The 23,195-nt window shown below is 36.6% G+C and overlaps 1 protein-coding gene across 3 annotated transcripts in view; it reads right to left on the reverse strand.

Moving 5' to 3' along the window:
* The window catches only part of DACH2 (dachshund family transcription factor 2), a 285,031-nt gene that overhangs the window by 87,052 nt on the left and 174,784 nt on the right, over positions 1 to 23,195 (reverse strand). For all 3 annotated transcript variants that reach the window (XM_068697510.1, XM_068697509.1, XM_068697512.1), the window contains one exon: positions 6,904 to 7,035. In XM_068697510.1, the coding sequence (XP_068553611.1) occupies positions 6,904 to 7,035 (132 nt within the window). The remainder of the gene's footprint in view (positions 1 to 6,903; positions 7,036 to 23,195) is intronic.

Below are 23,195 nucleotides of genomic sequence, written 5' to 3' on the forward strand. Positions count from 1 at the left end.
TGTATCTTGAAACAGAAAACAGCACAACTAGCTTTTCCTCCAGAGTTATCAGTCTCTGGCTCCAGGAAGGTTCCACTCAGATTTCGTGCTGGGATTAATTGCTCTGTACCAGTCAGCAGCCACGGGCATTTTCTGACAAGCAGCAAATTGGTAAAGCTTTTCAAGCCCTCAATATTATGTCAACATTTGAGTTCCTTCACTCCATTTTCACTGGAAAAGAAAGCTTACAACTTCTTAAATACCACTTGCAAGTGAGTTCAGGAAACTTCCAAGAAACTTACACCTCCAAACCAGTGTGTGGAAGAGCATCCTGAAAGCCACTTGGTTTCATTGATATGTGAATTTTACTTTAAATATTATGACCTCGGGACAAACATTTAGGCAGAGCTTGTCTCCACGGCCAGTCACCTATGGGGCCATACATGCTGTGATTAGGTAGAGAAGCCTCACCCCCATGTCAGCCTGCCATGTGCCAAGAGCTAGCCCCAAACAATGCTGTGTTCAGGGGCTTTACGAGGTGTTCGCACGAGTGTGGAGGTCCTGCTGCAACCTCCAGCCTCCCCCAGAGAAACATCCCCGAGCAGTGAGCTGAACAGGAGCTGTGATGTGCTTGCGCTCCCTCCTGATCTTCGGGAGAGCTCCTGAGCTGCCTCAGCCCAGCACTGAGCACCACTGCCCATCTCCCAGCCTGCTCCCAGCAGCTGTGTAATGACACACGCCACGCCACGAGCCATTCTCACATGCATTTTAAGGAAAAAGGCACATGAAAAATGTCATTCCCTCTCCTACCTACCCTACCCATCCCAGTGCTCGACCCATTGGTGATCAATGGCTGGGGACTGGCAGCTCACTTCACTGCTCAGGGCTAGGCGGACCCGTCGGGTTGCTACGTGCTATTCCCAATGTCCAGCACAAGAAGCAAGCATCCTCACACTTCACACAAAGCAGGTATGTGTCTAAAGAAATAGCACGGATGTCTCCATTTGTAGGATGAAATGGTTTAATATATCTGCTGTGTCTGGAGTTGAATAGCTTTTGGATGAGAAGATATAGAAAACAAAATGTATTAACTCTTGTTTATTTCAAAGCTGTGTATACTCCTCCTGGCAAAAGGGCAATTAAAGAAAATGAAATGTGTGCTTGACAAGCTTTTCATCTGATTCTAAAAATATTAATAGTAGTTTTGACTGGTTATATTTTTAAAATGGCATGAACGTTTTGTGTTCTTTAAATAAAATGATCATCTTTGAAACAATAGCTCTCTGCTCATGTTACACAAACGATACTTGCTTTAACAACAGGAAAAATGACTTTATGAAGTCTGCACGGCAGTCAAGGATTAAAAAATCTGTTCTCTGGTCTTGTCATTTTTACTCTTACAATAAAATAACAGCCTCGGCATCCTGCTTTTTAGAATAAAAGACCTACCTCTTTTGACTTTTCAAGCACTTGAAAATTTTAAAAGAGGAAAACTAAAAAAATGCTGACCGTGTAATAGCTGGGTATTCATGGTGGGTGGAGAACATGAAAGGTTACAATATGGATCTGTGCCTACGCGTTTCTTTTCAACTTGAGCAGCATCCTCCTGCTTCTGCTAACTCGGCAATCATACAGCTGACAGATTTCTGGGTTTTCTAAATAATGCATGGGATTTTCTTTTAACATGTCAGTGCAAAAGTATCAATTCTGCCCCTGTGTCGTTTGTGATGCTGATTTTCCTTGACAGCATTCCATTAAACCAATGAGTTTTTTCCCTCCTGATGGTTCCTTAAATATTCCTCTGAGTGATGTATTTGTGGTTTTTTAAACAGATTGTGAAGGATGTTTGCATTTATGAGAAAACTGCATGGCAGGTACTGAAGGGAAAAAGGATAAAAAGATAACACTTTTTTTTTTCTATGAAGAGTTTTTTCTCTGATCCTCATATGCCAAAAGCTAGGGTGTTTTTCCTTTCCTTTCTGCCTAACTTAGCTCCTTGTCTGAAAATTAAGCAACAACACTCTACATACAGAATAACATTTTGACTTCCTAAGGAAATACCGCTGAAACACTTAGTACTGTTTGATATCTCTCTTGGGAAAGCAAAACACATTTATTAAATCATGCATGTTAACTCCAAAAGCCAACAGAAGGAAACAACTGCTTTATTCCTTGCATTGAGGTTTTGTACAAACACAGACTGTCACGGATTACTTTGCACCGATCCTTCTTTGCTTATGCAACTGGGTAACAGTGTTGAAGGATGTTCAGGTAATATCACCAATACTGTACTTTGTGATCTCTCTTTCATATTACTGTTCTACCGCACACTTGTACAAATTACCTGTGACCATATTAAAAAAAGAGCCCTGCTCTGATTTCAAGTAAGCTTCAGATTTCCCCAGGCAATTATGTGCTCATTTCCAGAATCCACTTCACCTAATATTAGTACTGCATGATGATGAAACAGACGATCCTTATAAACACTTTTGTGCAACCAGACAGGTTTTGTTTTGTTCATCTTATTTCTGTAGAACAACAAAATTGATCGCATGGCTGGGCTTTGAGCAATCTGCAGACATATCCAGCATACCTGGCTTCAGCTGCCAGCTTCGGACTCTTGATCTCACTCATTTTCCAAGGAGGAATACGAAAGCCACACCACTCTGGCATGTATTATCAAGCAGGCTTCACAGCACGACTTGCCTTAGCTATGGCAATCCCCTGGCCTCAAGGCAGTCTCCAGCCGTGCAGTGAGTGAGGAGACTGTCTCACCTTTGAGGACTTACACGGAGTAACCAAAAAAAGAGAAACGGGATTATGAATGAGTCATGGGCACCGGGAATTTGAGATTTCAGAGGGAATCTTCAAATCTTCCAGAGACCCGACTACTTCCACGTCCCCAACTACAGGGCTCTCTCAGTTCAGCCTTTTTTCACAGAGCCTACATGGAGACAGAGAGAGACGCCCAGCCAAGAGGAACAGCTACCACAGATCAGCTGGACTGCGGGGCCACAGAACCTACAGTGCCGGATTAAACATGAGATCGTTTCAGCTGCCTGAGAAGTTTGTTTCAGCACTTCATATGATGAGTAGGAAGGTGCAAAAAATCTCTCTCTTCTGAAGAGAGAGGGGAAGGAGGACATTAATGTTCAAATGTCTAACAAGGTTCTTCCCAGCCCTGAACTAATGAATTAGTTCAAAAAAAAAAAAAGGAAACATGTATTATTTTCAAGGTACATTTTTTCATGGTTTCTGTGTTGTATCTTGCAGCGCTTTTTTGTTTGTTTGTTTTAAATCACTTATTTACAGTACTAACCTCCACTATTATCAAGATTACTGCAATATCAGAAAAGGAGGTAGGACCTGATGGCAAAATCATACCAGACGGACTAGAAGCAAAAATGTAGCACATTTGCTCCACACTTCTTTAGACACTCTTCTAAGATCCAGTTCCACACCTGTATCTGCCAGAGGGCAATACAATAGCTGAAGGATTGTAGTCAGTGAACCTGAGTTAGAGTTCAGATTTTAAATTGATAGCTTGAATTCTGGTTTCAGATACAGAAAATCTTTTTTCAGATACAGAAAATTTCTATCATACGCACACAAAGAGAGAATGAAACTGCCAAGTGACATTCTAGGCATTATTAAAGAAACACATTCAAAATGATCTCATACTGACTTCAACAGATACAGATGGGGATTGAAATGAATATGACAAGAAGTTCTCACCACTTTTTGATTATACTAATGACCTGTATACAATGACACACTTCTGAAATATCAGGCAATGAATTTTCAGTACTTACTAAACGATTAGATTACTAAACAATTAGATTGTTTATCAAAAAAAAAAAAAAAAAAAACACCGGCAAAACAGACTATTCTACTCATCTATCAGACTATTGGAAAGAGGAGGTAGGCACACATCCTGAAGTGAAATATTTAGTGCTGCTTTATCTTAACTCTCTCCAAAGGAAGTCAACGTGTAACTTTGAGGAAAAAAAAAAATAAATAAAAATAAAAAAAATTTTACAGTTGCTTTTTAAAATAAACTCACAACCCTTCAAGTCTTTGTTACAGTAAAAAGAAAAAAAAAAAAAACAAAGCAAAGCAAAGGTAGCCTGCTCTGTATAACTATATTTCTGATTTGACAGCTACAATTATAATCATTCAGACATCTATTTCCCACAAACTCTCCACAACCATAACCTTTAGTGATTAATTATAAAGTTCCAGGAGCAACAGTACACAGACTAATTTCCTAAAACAATAAAAGACAGAATTTCTCATTTGGAGCTAAATGAAACACGAACAGGTTGTTATTCATGCTGAAATCTAGATGCAGAGTCATGTTGCAGCCATTACAGAAGCTATTAAACACAACCTCAAATCAAAGAAACTGTAGGTCTCTCTCCTAAAATAAAATGTTTTCCTCACTTATGAGGCTTCTGACTCCTTTGTTCTGTTTCTTTTTGCCTCTTCTTAGTAACAAAAATTTCAAAATTCAATTTTCTTTCTCATTCTGCATTCCCATTTTGTTTTTAATAGCCATTTAAACTGTAACAGTCTAGAGCAAAACAAACATTTGGTAAAGCTTTCATGCACACAGAATTACCAGGCTGTTCTCTTCACAATGAATCAAAGTTTTGAAGTGTATATCAACTTCTAAACACAATGCCGACTCTCTTCAGGTCCTACCTTATTCTCCAATGAGTTTCTACAGTGAATATTTGGTAATTCCTCAGTTATTTTGTACAGTGAAATAAGATGATTTTAGTTAAGCTGTACATCTATTTATTTATGGTTTTCCTTTTTGACAAGTCCTGCTGTACATGCTTAGTGTAAATCTTTTTTTAAAAAAAAAAAACCTTCCGAAGAAAGAGATAAACTAAGCATCATAAAATACATCCTACTGCATTGCAGATAATAAAAAATGGGAAAATGATAATAAGTATATTAGTAGTAGTCCTTTTTGTTAAGGACTTATTTCTTCTCCTGCAAGCAATATTGGGACTTGATCCAGAGAATCTGCTCTTGGTAGTTTTACTGAATTAGGCAATGAAAAAGGTAAAGAATGGGAAAAGATCTTTACATAACTGATATCATATCTATATCCTTGGGTCCCAATGTAACTTCACTTAAAGTCAGTGGGAATTTTTCCAAATATTTAAATTGGTATTGAGTCAGTTCTGTAACTCATTGAATTGCTAAACTGCAGAGAACTTGAATTTAATATGCATGCTCTTGGTGTATTTTAGAAAGGCTGGCATGATACTCCCCATAAAACCTGTCAATGTACCTAAAATAATATTATTACTGTACTGCAGACTCTCCCCATAATAAGAAAACAAATTTTGCCATAACAGAAAACACACCAAAAACCATGAACATTGGAATTCACGAGCTTTGTACAGCAGCTTTAAAAAACCTTCATACTAATTCTGCATCTTTTCCATTTGAAGCCTCCTTGCTTTTCGGTAGGAATTTTATCTTCTTTAGTCATAATTCTTAGCATTCAGTGAAACTTCATAATTCCTTTTGAACTATACACAAACTACAAGAGTAATAAGAACTAAATATGCTTTTTCAGTGTTATTTTTCTGAATTCAATATGCACTAATTGATTAGGGTCTGAGAGGTGAATAAGAAATACGTATTCTACATAATAGAAAGCTGGGGAAGGGTTTAATGCATGAATTAGAAGCCAGATTTCTTCAATACAGATGAGTACACAAAATTAGCAAAAGGCAATACCACTTTTGGAAAGACTGCTTTGTGCATAATTTGTCATGAATTCAAAGTTATTCCTTTAGAAAATGAGTCTAAGACCTCCCAGCTGCTGCTTTATTGGTCTAATAAATTACCATTTTGATGGTACAATGCATATACACTATACACCATCCAACCAAGCAAACTGTTCGAGTGCCTTCGTCTTTAGAGACACATGTGTGATTTCAGATATGTGTGAATGCCGATGGGAGATCTGAATGCAATGAGGGATCAGACAATGCCTCTGTTGTTGAATCGGTAATGAAAACAAAGGATGTGTGCAAGTTTCCAAAATACAAAGAGTGTTTTGTAGGATTGTTTGTGTCAAAAAGAGCAAGTCCAGCTGAACCTGTCCTTATTGTAATAGGTATCCAGCAGCTTCCTAACACAAAACAGCTCTATCTTATTCAAGGTTCTCTACACTATCCAAGTAAAATCTCTTCTATTCACCTGAAAAGGACATGAGAGTAAAAAAGAAAATACCCTCTTCAAAAGATCCCTTTCTGACTTAAACTTTGAACCTTATTCTTGTGGAGCTGGGCCTCAGGGAGCATAATTCAAGTCCAAGCTAATATTTCTAACAGCGTAGACTGAACTTGTGTTTGGTGTCAGTGCCTTCTTTCCAAGGTCACTCAAGCCAGGTAGGCCGTAACAAATGTTTATCATGACTACTTCATAGCTGTAGTTGCAAATATCCATTCAAGGAAAGAACAAAATGCAGAAAAGCCAGAGAACTCGTAATTTAGCATTTCCTACTTCACCTTCCTCCAGTGAACTGTGGTGACTCACACTCAGCTCCAACAACCTGATATTTTGGAAACTTTCCATAATTTACAGGAAAACACTAGACTCAACTGTATTATTGCCAAAAGAGAAACATTTTGTTACTACAAATATACTCAGAGAATGGTTTAAAATGCCTGTATCCTTACCTAGCAATCTCTGGCCACTGTTATTTCAAAAAACTAATGAAGATGGCTGTTAGGAGGAAAATTGGAGGAATAGGAGCAGTGATTTTGATTTGATACTGGCAGAGGAAAGTTTACAAAAGAAAAGAACACAAGAATTTGAGATAGATTTTGATTTTGTTTCCAATGGATAAGAACAGGTTAGACCTCCCCTACAGTTCACATGCACAGGATTACTTACCTGCATTAGAGTTGAGTTCTTCATTTTCTGACTCTGTTCCATTTTGACTTCCGCTTCCATGGAGGCTATTCATTGCCATTAGTTTCATTTTCTGTAACTTCATAGCTTCTGCCATGGCAGCTGCTGTCAGTCCTGGAAAAATAAAAATAAATAAAATGCAGTATACCATGATACAATGCAGCACTGAAAAATATGAAGAACAAGACAATTCCTTTCATTAAGTCACAATTTCAATACAGATTCTTATTCTATAGTGTTATCACGAACATTATTTTCAAGTCATTTGGGTTATTCCAGTACAGCATTCTAAGGATTTTTTTTGTCTAATTCTTTTGTGTTTCTCTTTCTTTCTTCACATGTATAGTGTAAAGAAATATTTATTTAATGTTATTCCTTTTGATTATACTTTTAAGTATCATTTCCTGTCACTTTGATCACTTTGTCACTTTGATCACTGTCTGTTTGACTTAGCTGATAAAAATTTCCAAGTATACTAGTAAGATACAGTATTTCTTAATTTCAACAGCTGGAAGCCAATTAATGTGGACAAAAATCAATGTTGTACTATTCTATACAAAAATATTTCTCTGAAGTTTTTTGATTCAGATTAATATTATTGCTACTAGAAAATACGATGCTGGAAATGCTACAAAAGTACAATATAGGTAATTGCAAACCCAATCCCACCTTAAAGAGACCATTAGCACCACCACAAATATACAGAATTAATAGGGGTAGTGGTAGGAGATTTTCAAGTGACTAAAAACCAATTAACTTCCAATAGTAAAAGAGAAGGAGTACGGTTAGGTTATAGGCTACCATCATCATTACCATGTAATTGTTTTTCTTCTTCTTTTTTTTTTTTTTTAATTTAGATTTCCCCATATCTTTATTTCATGACAGTAAACTTTTCAAATTTCATCATTTTGAATTGGTCAATTAAGAGATCGAATGTTCTTCCAGACAGTATCAAATTACTTTTAGTCTGGGCAAGATGTCCCTGAAAATCTGTTATCTGAAGATCCTCTGTCCCACAGAAAAATACAGGGGAAAAAGACATGTAACCCCCAAAGATCTTTACAAGTATAATTGTTTATTCATTCAGTTATGGATTAAACAGGTTTTACTATCTTCCTCTCAGTAAATAATGACTTGCTTTTTCATTTCCTACAAAGGAAGCTAAATGCTTCATATCAGCTATCTTGTAATTGACTGTGCGATAGGTCCACGAACACACTGAATTGCATTTACCAAAAAACATAATTTTTTTGGTTGGTAGTGCATGTTGTATTTACCCATGAACATATATATCAAAACAGAATTACATAATCTGCTATTTATGAAAAGTATTGCTCAGACATTAGATACTGATTAAAGTGAACTAATAATTTTCATATCCTCGACCGCCACACATCCATAAATGAAAATATTTTATTTTAAAAGCTACTATGAATTTGACATTTAGATTAGCTGTGCTGCTGCTATAATAGGCTTCACAAAAGTTCTCATTATTTTAATATGACTTAAGTGAGCAAGCAATCAAAAGACTCCAAATGCATGGGGGGGGGGGGGGGGGGGGTGTACGTATCATCATACAAGGCTATAGCAATCCTGTAAACTTTAGTGAAGATGTCCCTCATTAATATCAGTACGTTGGAGATGATAGGTTATGAGATGGAATTAATACAAGCCATCCAGTCCTTCTGTCCTCCTCCTTCTATCTCGGCTAAGAGTCTCCACTTTCACACTAATAACCTGCAGTTGCACATTCCTGTAATCCAAAAGCCCTAGTGCCAGATCTAATACATGGAAGTATTACCTGCACTACCTATGCATTCATTTCACTGTTCGGTCACTGATACATTCAAAATTATATTGATTTCATTTCTAATATGCACTACCTACAAACATACAAAAGCAGAGTCCAGAAAACGTCAACAATTTCCTTTCCTAGATCATTTAAGCCCTCACTTCATGCAGAGAATTGCCATACCTGAACAGTATTCACTTTTTTCTTTAAAAATATTTTTTTTGAACACACTTTGAAGTTCTTTTTCAAATGCTACAGGATTCTTATCAGGCAAGTATCAAACCCTGATGCTTAAACTTCTGTTTTTACAAATTCTCTGATGGGCACCACTTACATTTAATCCATCAAAGAAATAATACATCTTAAATGATAAAACTGTTGACACTTTCAGAAGAAGATTAAATAGTCTATAAGCTTTTCCACCTTTTTTCTAGTGAAAGGAAGTGGGATGGATCTTTGAGTGGTTTTTGAATTATCTTCAGGAAGTTCAGGAAACAAGTATCATTACAAGTCTTCTGACGAATTTACAGATTTCAGGATTTCAAGGAGCCTGCACTACTTGCATGCTACCTGTACTTTCGCTCCTTATCCCAATTCCAAGTTTTGAGGTACAGCCATCACCAAAGCATTTTCAGAACTTATACCCACTCACAGCCTGGTTTCTTTTCACTTTATACTTCTAATCCATTTGCAAAGAATTCACATTTATTTTAAAGGTTACAATAATAAAGAGTCTGAACTTAGATTTTTTTTAATTGTAACATTTTATCATTAATATGTGATACATATCCACACACGGATGAACCAACAGTCCAGTAAACATTTTCATCTGGGTCAGTATTTTAAAACTCTGCTTAATTTAAATACAGAAATGAATACATAAACTATTCATAAGGACATAAACAGGGAACAGAAAGTGATTTCAGGCCTTTAATACAGTGTCCAGTGAAAAGATATGGCAAAAAAATTATCCAGGGCCCTGTAGAAAAAAAAATTTCTTCTGAACATTTGCATCAGAAGCATAATGAAGACAGAAAGGGTAGTGAGGAACAAACGGAAAGGAATAAACACAGTCCCAAAATCACCACAACGCTGCCTGCAGAAATTAAAAGTAATTATTGTCAGGCATTTTTGAGCTCCCTATCCAGACACAGCTGCCATAAGGACAAAAGCCAAAAAACAGTGATGTCTCAGAAATCTATGCTGTGCCATCTGCCACACCAAAGTCACTCTACTTCAGCATTAAAAGTTTAAAGAGTAAAGCGCAGTCCTAATGTACAGAGCATGACAGCCCGAAGATCCCGAGCAGGTGGGCATACAGTTAAAGCAGATATGGGTAATACTATCTCTAAGCTCAGTATCAGCAAAGTCTTTACACTACCATTCATTGTTCCCCAGTCTGTGTCATTTTGTGTTTGAATTGTGATATAGTAAAAGCCCCAGAATCTTACCGTATGAGGCACTAAAAGCACTGTACTAATTCTTCAACATTTCTGAAAGCTAATAAAACTGAGACTAAAGCAAATGGTTTCAGCAGTAAGGATGTACTACTGATTGAAAGGATGGAAGAAAACGTACAGCAAATCACCCATTGGCATAATCTTCAATTAAGACGACTGCTGAGACTAACGTTACTGAAGCTGCTATGTAATTTAACTATTAATAAAACCCCTTTCTATAATTGACTCAGCTCCTGCTAGCTGTGGCAGAGAGGGTTATTCTTCAACCGACTTATCTAAGGATCTACAAAGAACTGAAGAATCATTTCCATCCTGTTGGATGAATCATTATCAGCAGCAGAATCTCACTTAGAGTACCTCACTTTGAAAAATGGACCTGGAAACTGCTGCAATGTATACATCTATCCCTCTACTTTCACCTAAAAAAAAGGATCACTACGAAAACTGACATGCTGGATTACATACTTCAAAGATTTCAGTTTTTTCTCTCCATTTACACTTGAAATTTCTCTTCCTTTAGCTGTCTTCTCCCAGCTGTGATCAATCACTAAACACCCAGGAAATAAACTGTGTACCACTTATTGTCAAATACATACAGCTCCTACAATGCTAACAAAAAATAATAAAAAAACAACAACAAACACGAGTCTCACCGCAGTTGCAATGATTTGTTTTCAAACTTCCAGCAACCACGTGGCTGCTGGAGCTGCTCCTGCCAGCAGTGGCCTGCAGCCTGCCCACTGCCTTGGCCAAAGGGCAGCGGCTCCTTGAGGAGCTGGTGGGGATCTCAGAGACATCACCACTGCTGCAGACATTTCAGAGCCACGTTCTGGGTCAGCTCTCTATATATGAATCTTGATTACAACTGCATAACAGATTGTGATGGTGTGCGCTCAGGTACACCTGCATCGTGCATATGGCAAAACAACCAACTGCCATTAGTAATCTTCAGTCTGTAATTTCGGTTTTGTCAGGACACACTGTACTCTCCCTTTGACAAGTCTGCATAACTCTGCAGTACAACACAGGAATTTAGCCCTGAAATAACCCTTCAAGGACATGCAAACCAGCAGAGTTTATGCTCTGGCTGCAATGAAAGAGGACTGCAATTGCTTTCTGAGCCGGACTCACTGAAGATAGCCTCTGCTCCTGAACAGCGCCTTCTTGGGACACTGAGGGCATGCAGGCCACAGGGGTTTCTCCATCCCTTCTCTGCATCCTATTAAAGCTAGTGGTTAATTGTTTACTCAAATACACAGGCACAAAGACTACTGAGGCTTATTCCTCCGTGAAGTCTCTGGAATTATTCTAGCAAAACCTCATTTTTCCTGCATGGCCTGAAGATCACAACTGCAAGGTCTTTTGCAGCCTTCCCCCAAGGCCAGCGTCCTGGTGCAGGGCAGCGCTGATCTCGCCCACACTCCTAGCACTGGGGGACAAGGGGACAGCATCTCATGCCCTGAGTCAGCAGCACAATTTACCGATTAGCAAACATTTTCCTGCAGACATAAGAAACCAAAACTCAATTACATTCCTGCACTGATGTACCCAGGGTATCCTTCTTGTAAGTGAATCCTCCATGTTTAACTTACGTCCAGTCATTGAAAATTAGATTTTGGCGGTAAACACAAGGACTCTGAGCATTTTAACACGACCCTGGGTATCTGCTAATCTTGTACTCTAGCTACAAGATTTTCAGTCTATTTTTCAGTTCCCTAATTAGTTAGACGGTGCCCCTCCTTCATATTAGTTTGAAAGCTTTTCTGTCAAAACTGTGAACAAGTAAATTAACTAAAGGAGAACTATGAGTAATCAAATCTTGAGGTTTGCAATTAATTAAATGAAACGGTGAGTCAATGAACTGAAGAATGGTCTTATATTAAAACAAAACATTTAATTAAATTAACAGTCAACACACTGCAATTAATAATATCTAAAAGAAAAAATGAAAACCAGTTTAGCCTTGCCATATTATTTCCGTCTAACAGTCGAGCATTGTGCATCAGCTTGTTTGTTATTTGCATTCAAAGCTGCTATGGGTCAAATATGATGTGCTAAAACAGAAATAATGAAACATCTGGTAGTATGAAATGTTAATGTGAGATACCATATTGCAAACAGTGAAAACAATTTTGAAACATCCAATAAATTAGGCCTTTGAAGACTGAAAAGGATATGCTTTCTTTTCCACTTTCTTCAACAGGAAAATTAATAAACACATATAATGTACTTTACATTTTCAAAATGCTTGCAAGAATTTACTAATTAATTTGAACATTCATATTAGAAAGTAGAGGCTTCTCTATAGCTGAAATTAATTATCCTTAGTTAGTGATTACAAGAGGTAAAATGCAGCTACTAACACAAATGGCTGTTAAACCTGCCTTGAATAAGAACATCAAAATGACCACTGTGTTAGGGCAAACTGGAGTCAGGTCCAAGCACACAAGTCTTCTTATGGCAGATTTTTTCCATTTCTGTAAACCGACTCAACGAGAAACTGTAGGAAGGTTTTAGCTCTAGCACACTGCTCTGTTTTCAATAGCTGTTCAAAGATATCCTGGCTACCATTTCAGATAGGTCATAATAATCCATCAATGTGAAACATTTGAGAGACTGTAAGGAAAGAACTTAGTGAGTAATTGGCCACTGCGGGCACAGGATGGGATTTCAGCATAAGCACTGCAGTGCAAAGCTTTATCATGGGCTAAGTTGTGTGACTATTCACCCTAGGCCCTGGGAGGACACTTTGGAGACCAGACCCAAATCCACGCTACAACCATTTGACATTGCCTAGCTGAAATGTAGTCAACAGCCAAGAAACATATTACAGCAGTCGAGTCTCTCTCATCTATTCTGATACCTGCAAGCCTGTTGTTATGCTACAACAATATTTTAAAAATGTTTCTCTCTCTTATTTTGTAACAAAAAAGCCATGACAAACTACAGGAAAAATCATTTTTTGAGTAGAAAATTTAAAAGCAGTTATACAGAATATGCTGTTAGGTGCGCCAAGTGAAAAAGAAAATTAAGACTAATATTCAAAACCCGTTCAGTTAATGAAACTTCAGAGAATATTGAAGATCATCCTCAACAAAACATTTCAGACAACAGTAAAGATTTTTGACTGGCCTAATTTTTAAATTCAGACCATAAAGAAACTATGCTATGGCAAAAGAACATTACTGGGAGGAAAAAAAAAACACACACACAATGCAAATATTATGCATATTTTTCAGGAATTAATCTTTCACATTCAGGCTCGGTGAATTTGCTTCTGCAATGAACTGTTACACAGGTTTTACTTGAGAGACCTTATTCTTTGCCTCTGAGCAGCCCCTGCCTCTCCCCTACAGAACTTCCACTTCTGTAGTAGATAGGTAGGGACAGACCTACCAACAGCTCTCTTAATCAAAGAGCCATGCTTCACTGACAGGTCAACTGATTCTCTATCATTAACCAGTTATGCTGGGTAAAAGATAGTATGCGATAATGTAATTTAAGAACTTTGCCAAATGCTCAGGGAATCAGAGTTAGGGGTTGTACAAATGTTTAAGATTTTTTGATGGCTTGATTTTGCAATCCTGATAATTTTTGATTAACACTACATGCTTGCTCACCTTATTTTAATTCTAAAACATAACCTCAGGCATAAATTCATGAGTATAAACAAGATTAAAACCTGTACACACCAAAATGCCCCTACCACTCTTATGGAATGATCCAACTGGTTGTCAGATTTCACACATGTTTTGCAACAGTCCTGAAACTTAGAAATTTGGGTGTTCACTTTAAAATATAGTTTGCTCACCAGATGTTTTCATCCCAGGTCTGTAACAATCATGTGCCAATCCATTCAAAATTTTCATTCCAGCTCACTCATTTTCCCACAAAAGCAGTCACTGCCTCCGTTCTTTAGCATTCTCACCATAATTTCAACCTGCGTAACTCCTTACAAAACTTACCCTCCCTGATACCCATCTAAAAGATGGGAAACATTTTTAACATGAACATCTTCAGTGTCTCCTTACCTGAGATATTCATAATGATCAAGGATATGAAACATGTGATGACCAAGGACCTGTCAGTTAGCTTTTCTAAACCCAAGGGACTCAAGTTTGAAATATATACAAACATTAATTCCACATTATGGTTATGTGTGGTAATGTTCATAATGCCCAAACCTACATGAACACAACCATTTATGTTCAACACCTGTATATACTGCATATTTTACTGATGGCTTCATATCCTAGAAGGTAGCCTGTACCTCAATACAAACCAAACTGCAGCTTACATTATTGGAGGGAAACAGAAAAATCAGATCTAAAAAGAGCACTGAGAGGGCTACATTATTTTTTTCCTTCATTCTAACAGCATGTCTCATGAGAATTGATTAATTTCGTGACATTTTCTGCTCTTTTTTACAATCCATGCCATGAGAATGATTTGTCAAGACTGTTAGGCGTAATACTTTTAGTGTGCTGCACTACTATGACCTTTACCTTCTTCTATATATTTGATTGACTGACCATCCCACTTTGATCTACAGGTTGCAGAACAAGTAAAAATACATGGGACAGATACATCAGCCATTGAATTATTGTTGAAAAGATAATGATCACATTATACAGGTAATTTGTATGCTCTTCTGTGAATAGTTAATGCAATTTTAGTGATGTCATTTAAAATTTTCAGCATAAAATGAAAACTCTTTCATTGTATACGTGCTATACTTAAAAACTGTGTTTTCATACATAAAAAGAGTGACAAATCCAAGCACCAGAACTTAGATTTCAGTCAGGAGAAGACAAATTACACTAATGCTCATAATCATCCAAATTCTGACACTACCAGTCTATGCTTTTCTTAATGCTGCCATAGACGAAAAAGTACAATTCCCTGAGATGAACACTTGAAAAATTAAAAAGGCCTTACAACCTGCACAGCAGGAATGCACCAGTAACTTCAGTAATTCTTTTGGTATGAAGAGAAATACAGATGGTGGCATGCACCAGCATCTGGACATTGCAGTACACTGTCACCTCGTGATATGCCGGATGACCAATGTCAGATCTGTTTGGTTCAAATTCAGAACAATTCAGACTGCCCAACAGTGTGGAAAGCTCATGCACAAACTCCAGGAAAACAGTGTGGAAAGCTCCAGGGTACATAAACAGGTCTTAAGGACCACCTTCTTGTGGGCTTCAGAGCTCACTGATTTTCCCTTTGATTGCAGGACTCAGGTATACATTTTAGGATATACATTTGGGTTCACAAGAACCTAAAATAGTCATAAATAAGTTCCATCATAATAGCCCTCATGCTCACCAAAAGTTACATATTCTCTAACTTCACTATCCTCGTTGAAGTCCATCATGGCACACACACTGCTGTCTGAAAAGAGAATTAACTGTTATTAATTTTTTTTCTCCACCTTTATTCCTTTCCTCTTAAATCAATTTCTGTGGGTTTAAAGCACCTCTCCATAAGCGATAATGATGGGGGAATTGCTGAAGTTTTTGGAGGTCCTTTCGGTTAAGTACCAAAATGTCTGAAAGCTTATCAGGAGTTGGCATAAATCTCTAGAGTTTGTAAAATTAATTGGGTTGGAAGGTCTTCTGAGAATAAGGATGTCTTTGTGAGTGATTTCAAGCTACTTCCTACTTGCGACTGCAAAATATTATACAAATATATATTTTTTTCAATCAGATGGCACAGCTCAGCTATGTCCCAGCTGCCTCAAATCATGATTAAAAAACTAGATATTTTAAGTGAATACCGAGTTCCATAAATTCATTGTACTATAGTATTTCTGATGAAATATATTGTCAAGGTTCCTTCTTCTCAGAATTGTTGTTAGAAACTGGATTGTTAAAACATTCCAGCTGGTTGCCACTGTTCACTTCAGCTGGACAAGCCTGACCAACATAAGGGCTTTTGAGAATTGTACTGTGCAGACCCCTTATGCAACCCTTCCTAGAAGATGAAGTGTTATAGAGGAGAAATGTTACTCCAACCTCTCTTTAGTTGTTTGCACTGAACTGAAGCCAAGCAATTATTAATTTCACATTTTCACTGGCCAAGCTACGAACAGCAGCAGTGAGCTCGCTGTTTATTTAAGATGGCAACACCACCACAGAAACTTTGCTCACAAATGAACAATAAAATCACTGCGACAATAAACTGTTCTCTACTATGGTTGGGTTGGCACTGGCAGGAAAGACAACATTTCATACTCAAACTCAAACTAGCTTAAATTGGAAGCACAGACAAAATATTCAACCAAGGATACAACTCTGTCTTCTTCATAGGAATCACAATCTCCCAATGCTGCAGCAATCCATCTGTAATCAACTTAAAACCAGTGGGATTACTTGCAAACATTACCGAAATCACTGGATACAAGCTGGGCTGACAACTTGTGCCAGTTCATACTGCAAAATTTATGCTTAGTTCTTCTACTTAAATAACTTCGTAGAATCATTCCCTATATATTATTTGTTTCATATAAGCAATTTTTCCAAGACCTCTGCCAGAGCAGGAACAGAATGCCATGGTAAAACAGCTACCACTGCTCTTACTTAAGGCTGAGACATTTGTAGCCATTTCATAAAACATGCAAAAATATTGTGCTCATTTGAAGCATTAACCTAAGCAATGAGAAGAGGGAGCCCATGCTCCACCTCAAAGACACAAGCTCAAAAGCAGCATCACTTAAGAATAAAAAAAAATGTGAAATATTCTTCTAAGACCTATACTCACTTTCCAGTTCTGGCTGTTGAATAAAAGTGAAATGTTAGTACTTTATGATCATTTGAAATAACACATTTATTCCCAGTGAAAAATGGTTTTGGATGGTATCTAGACTAGTAAAGCAATAATGTCTCTGGCAAGAAAGGAAAAGAATCCAGTGAAAATTCAGGAAATTAGTGACCCAGGCTCCAAGCAGCTCTCCAGCTTTAAGGCAGAATCTACCACATTCGCAATTACTATTGATTTGACAGAGAACATAGAGCAGAAATGTTACTGAAACTTTCTGGGAATGGACGATTCATTATTTTTCCAGCTAAATTTTCCATTAATTGTTTGATCTAAAATAAAGTAACATGTGAGGGAGTGCAGAGTAGACTGAAGACTCTGCCTGCAATTACTTTATCATCTCTTTCTCCATGCACTTTTGATATAACAAAGCCTGACTTTATTTATTTGTATTTTTTTAAATTCAGGGAGTGGACAAAAGCATCCATCCCAAACGGTTACAACTCAATGCAGTCAGCAGGAATTTTTTGTCACCAATGTCACGTTCTGTCAGTGATGATTGTAAGCTGGCTTCTGTGGTGAGTTTGCATTAGTGGCGTGCCATGGCATATACATTTTGGCTAGTAACCTGCCTAGGAAGAAAATGAGCTATTTTAGATTAGTTTACTTCAATTTAGGGAGTGTTTTGACAGCAATCCAAGTAGCCATACTTGAGAAAGGACGAGCTTTCATGCAACTTTCCAGCACATTTCTGTGAGATGAGAACAAGCATGTCAGGTAGCAAATGCTGCCCAACACTTCCTCGGGTCAAAGCAAGCCACTGCTGGGGCACCTTCTGTACATAGGTGATGGATATGTGAATTTCTAGTGCTACAAAGGAAAAATGGGAGGCAGCCCACAGGCTGGAGCTAACCCGATTTAACTTTTAGCTATGTTCACACCACAGGTAAAGAAACACAAAGAGCAATATTTTCCCCTGGGGCATAAATTAATGACTATTGATCGCACAACCAGAGAGCGCATGGAACATGATTACAGAGGAGTGTGTACCTTTATTTTCTTTTCTTAGCTTTCCTTTTTTTTTTTTTTTTTTACTTCTGATTGTTCTGATCTTCCTGTTTTAACTTATTTCAATATAGTTACATAGTTTTGCTGAAGCTTATTCAGGCACATTTACTTACACAAATATCACGGGAAACAAATAATTTAGTCCCAATGGGCTAATATCTTCTTTGTTTGTGAAGTTATGCCAGAATAGCTATTTCTATTTTATGCTATGAAAGGTAAAGACCATTTTTCAAAGCTGAGAAACTGACTGGAAGCTTGTTTTCTTGTTCCAGTTTGTGAATAAAACTAACACAGAGAAGATGAACTACACCATTTTCAAAATCTTAAAGGATATGTCTCCACTCATTGGTCAAGCTGAATTAACTTGCAGCCTCTGAGCCAAATGAAGGCTTAAGAAGGAGAGGAATAATCTAGTCAGTGAACTGAAACACTTAGTAATCTAAAATTATGCAAATATTCTCTTTGCCCTTGCAAATCTTTCCAGATAAACTCTAGTGGTCTTACTCCTGAATTTGCAATCAGTACAGCAGTTTCACTTATAAAACTATGGCATCAACCATCTTAGCTTAAGTTGTGTTCAACAATAATCAAAGTGCAGTCAGATCTTAAAATACATCCTCAGATAAGTCAAATTAAATATTTATTTTAAAATTTATAATATCTTAAATATAAATTATGCCCAAGATGTATTGAATTTTGTTTTTAGCAATCGTGAAAAATTCTGCACATATCTATTAATCTTGCTTTTCTGTAAATTGACATAATATATCACCCTTTGCAATCGTTCCCTCTACAATTATACTTTGCAGTCATCAGCTTTTTGTTAATATTAATACTGTGTTCTTTGCAGCTATGTTTTTAGAGCTGAGAGTCTACCTTAAGGCTTTTTCCCACATTGAGAAATTGAGTATCATATATTATTACAAACATACCTAGGTAATATTCCAGCGTGTTTCCAGTAAGCATTTAACTCTAGTTTCAGAAGTTTAATATGTGATATATTTGAAAATAGTTTGATAAAAATATGCATTTTGTTTGTTCTGTAGATACTGCTTTTAAATAAATGTTTCCAGTATTCTTCTACAATGTCCTTTAACTGAGATTTCAAAAACGGTGACACTGTATCTATGAGAGCAGGTTTAACAGGACAATTATTGTGGATGAACTAATAAATTACCGTTAGTCAAGTCAGCTCACTATGTTAGACATAAATCTTAACCATAATTTCATTCCTCCATGTAGTTTTAGGAACCAGTATAAATTTAAGATAGACCTACTCACTTCACCTACATGGAGAAGTGAATCGGAGACAGTTCCTGAGTTCCTTATCTGTAGGAACTTACATATGACCAAAAATATCCTGACAGTTCTATTCAGGAAATACATGATGTGATATCCACTTTCCTCTCTGTCCCTACTTCTTTCAAAAAGCCACTAAATTTCTCATACTTGAGAAGAAAACCAACCTTTTTGCTGATGAATCAGTAGGCAGCTTTGAGTGGTGAAGAGAAAATTGTATTACAAATGAACAGCTACCTGTTATCAAATTACAAGGCAGTTTCATCAAAGGACCAAAAAATGCAGCACACTGACCAGTTAACATGTTTCCACTGACCTGGGGGGATTTTTCCAGTTAACAGCTTCTGAAGAATGCTTCCTTTTGATTCTTGTCTCTGACACAAAAATGATTGTCCCATTTAACCACTGTTCTATCACATACATCAGAGAATCCTATTTACTCACACACTACTGGAACATTAAAACACAATAGTGTGATTGTCTCTGGAAGAAAATTTTAAAGATTGACTTTTTTTCTTTTTTCTAAAAAAGGGAGTAAGATCAAAAGCTAACTTTAATAGATGTTTGACTAAGGTCATACTCCTAGGAAATGGAACACTGAAGATGAAAGAGAACAAATAGATTTGGCTTTTGATCTCAGCCAAATGCATTTGGCATTGTTTAGCTTTTATAAAATACTTCAACTTTAGGCAATATCATGACTAAAATGAATTGGTTGAACTCCTGAGGTTTTAATAGTTCAGTAATACTTTAACATGTACCGACATTTGGAAAAACTTCGCCTTTCTTAACTATTTGGCTATACTTATTTCTTACTGGAACAAAGTCAGGTCAAACCTGCTTATTGGTGCTAATGCTAGATACGTATAAGCAATTTTAAGATTATACTTCCCTAATGAGACAAATTTAAGAGTTGTTATCTAACACGGATGTTAAGTCAGGGCTGCTGGTATTCAAAGCAAGAGATTTTAGGGGAAAGTAAAGACCACTGAGGAAAGGTACTGGAATTAAAAATAAATAAATAAATAAATTCCTGTATCCATAGCCAAGACCCCATATCAGGTCATTTTACAAAATTATTTCATAGTTATAATCCTCCAAGAAGTATAGTGGCCATCAAAATTTTGAAACTGAATAGTAGTAAGGGAGGAATGGATTACAATCTACAAACTCTTACTTTCAATTTCCTCCGTAGTAATGTTTCCAGGCTTAAGACAACTTGGTTAATTAAGGAAAAAGATGGGATAACATTAATTAAAGCAGCATGCTTAAATTACTATTATTGTTAGAAAATATTAATTATCATTAACCATTAGAAGCAGTGAAAAAAACCTATAAACCACTTAAGCAGGCTACACAGTCAAAACTTACAAAGGAGTTTCATCAGCCCAGCCAGCTCATCCCTGTGATAAACAACTGTGATAACAGGAAGTGCACCAGCCTCAAGCTTCAAATTACATTTTTAAAGTTTTGATAAGAATTAATTATTTATATTATAAAACATACTACAACAGAATATATCGTATCTGTACCATGCAAGCATCTGGCCTTCAGAACTATGCAGAAATTATACACAAGTGAAGACCTTCCCAATCTCACTTTCATATTATTATATTGTATTACTATATTATAATAATGGTACAGAACTTATGAATAGCTGAGAAATTGTGAAAATAAAAAGTCATGTATTTATCATCATTAAAAAAGAGGTATCTGACCACAAACCCAGAAAGTTACCCAGGGAAGGAAGATGAGATTTCCCATGAACTTCTCTACTCATCGCAGTACCTTTTTAAAGGGACACTTAAAACAAAAACACACAAGAAGCCTCAGCCATTTGCTCTCCAAATTCTAGCCACAAATTCAACCACATGGAGCAGTAATTCATTCCTTCCTTACACTGTTTATCTCTTAAAAAGGGAAAAAAAAAATCACAGTCTTTTTTTTTTTTTTTTAAAGACATGGCTTGTCACTCTTTTTTATATTATTTATTACTTTACATAAGATATTTCTGCTGCTGAGGCAATACATATGATTTGCTGAACCCACCTGGATACCAAAGATCTCTGCAGACTAGAAAACCCAATAAACTTGGATCTGACACTTCCAGGTACAGAACACCTGCACCCAGCAATATTTTAACTGTGTTGTTCTCAAATATTACAAGTATGCACCTCCCTTTATGTACTAAATACACTTGCGAGACCCTGCCATCCATCAAAAATAAAGCTTTTCTTGTTTCTTAGTGCCTGCAGTTTCTGTTTGTTGCGACAGAAAGACTTGCACCTTCAGCCAAATCGGAGCTTAATCATTTATATTCTACCCAACTTCAAATGTAAACCAGTACTAATCTATGCTGTTGTAAAACTGATGCATAAAATCCCTGCCTTACAACTGAAGGATTAATAATCAGAAAAAAATAAATAAATCACAGAAACATTTAGGTTGGAAAAAGACGTTTAACAATGTGGAATCTATTCCCGGTTTCTCTTCTTAGTTACATTTCTTCAGGCATTGAAAACAATATTCTTGAAACTATGATTGTTTTCATTTTTCTCGCCTTAAAACATGGAGCCTGCAGAACCTCAATAGAAAATATCCTTTGTTTCAGGAGCTGGACACTTGCACTTGTTTTTGTTGAAGGATACATATATTTATAATATTAATTATAGAGCAGATTTACCTATCACTGCAGTAGGTTTTGGTCTCATCCATATCACTGTCCAGCAGCAAAAATCTACATCTTACTTTTCATACATTTCAAGAAGATATAGTTTACCTGCAGATTCAAATACGGGATTTGTTGTTAATGGAATTTCTGAAGAGAAAAGCTCAGGTTCAGAAAGGATGACTTTTTTATGGAATATATGGAATTAGAATCATGTAGGTTGGAAAAGACCCTTACGGTCATCAAGTCCAACCATCATCTAACACCTACCATGTCCACATATGTAACTTCTGCCACCACAAGCAAACCATTAATAAATAAAAATATTATCTCTAACTATTTTTACATACGTTCAAGTTATTTACTACAGACAGCATTGAAGATACTTTGCTGTGGATTCAAAGAGTGAACAAGGCTCCCAGCTAGGAAAAAGAGGGTCCCTGAACAATTTTAACCCTGGGTAAACAAATATTCCTACGCACAGAGTAACAAAACTAGATTTTGTTCTATTATACCTGTGATAGCTTCCCAGATTTACTGAAGATAGAATTACATTAATTTTTCCCAGAAGATTAAAAATTTTTGTTTTTAAGCAAAAATATTTAGTGTCTAGTTGTGAGTGCAGAAAATAAACTCTCTCCAGGCAGTGAGTTACTTTTCCCTTCGTGGAAGAGCTCATAATATGTTGAGTGTAACATCTCCAATAACGAGATGAAATGGTATTGTAAACCACTGTAGAAATAACAAATCTATTATGAATAATTCTCACCAGAAATCTTGGAAACCGGACAACTTACTGTCTGTTCTTATTTTATTTAGTCAAAACAGAAAAATGAGAGGGAGATCTGTACAACTGGATTTCAATTGGCTTTAGTCACAACTTCCAGTTGCATTCACTCACAGATGACTAATTGTTGTCTTCTGTTCTCGTCTTTCCTATTTGGCCAAACTGAACAGAAGGCAAAGATGCCTACTGTCCCCTGACACATTAGTATTCATTATGGTGAAAAGTAAATGAGAACTATTTCATCTTCAGAGCACTATCCTAAGACATTACCATCTAATAACAATATTAAAGTCACATTACAGGTCTTTAATCCATGGCTGTAATAATGCTGTCTAGTTTAATAAAAATACACATTAAAATAAATATTTTGGTTATTTACTTTTAGGATTTTGCAAACAATATTTTTTGCCAATTTGAAGAAACTTCAGGGGAGTCAGA

The sequence above is a fragment of the Anas acuta genome, chromosome 13 (assembly GCF_963932015.1).
Source record: "Anas acuta chromosome 13, bAnaAcu1.1, whole genome shotgun sequence".
In the NCBI taxonomy this organism is placed as follows: Eukaryota; Metazoa; Chordata; class Aves; order Anseriformes; family Anatidae; genus Anas; species Anas acuta.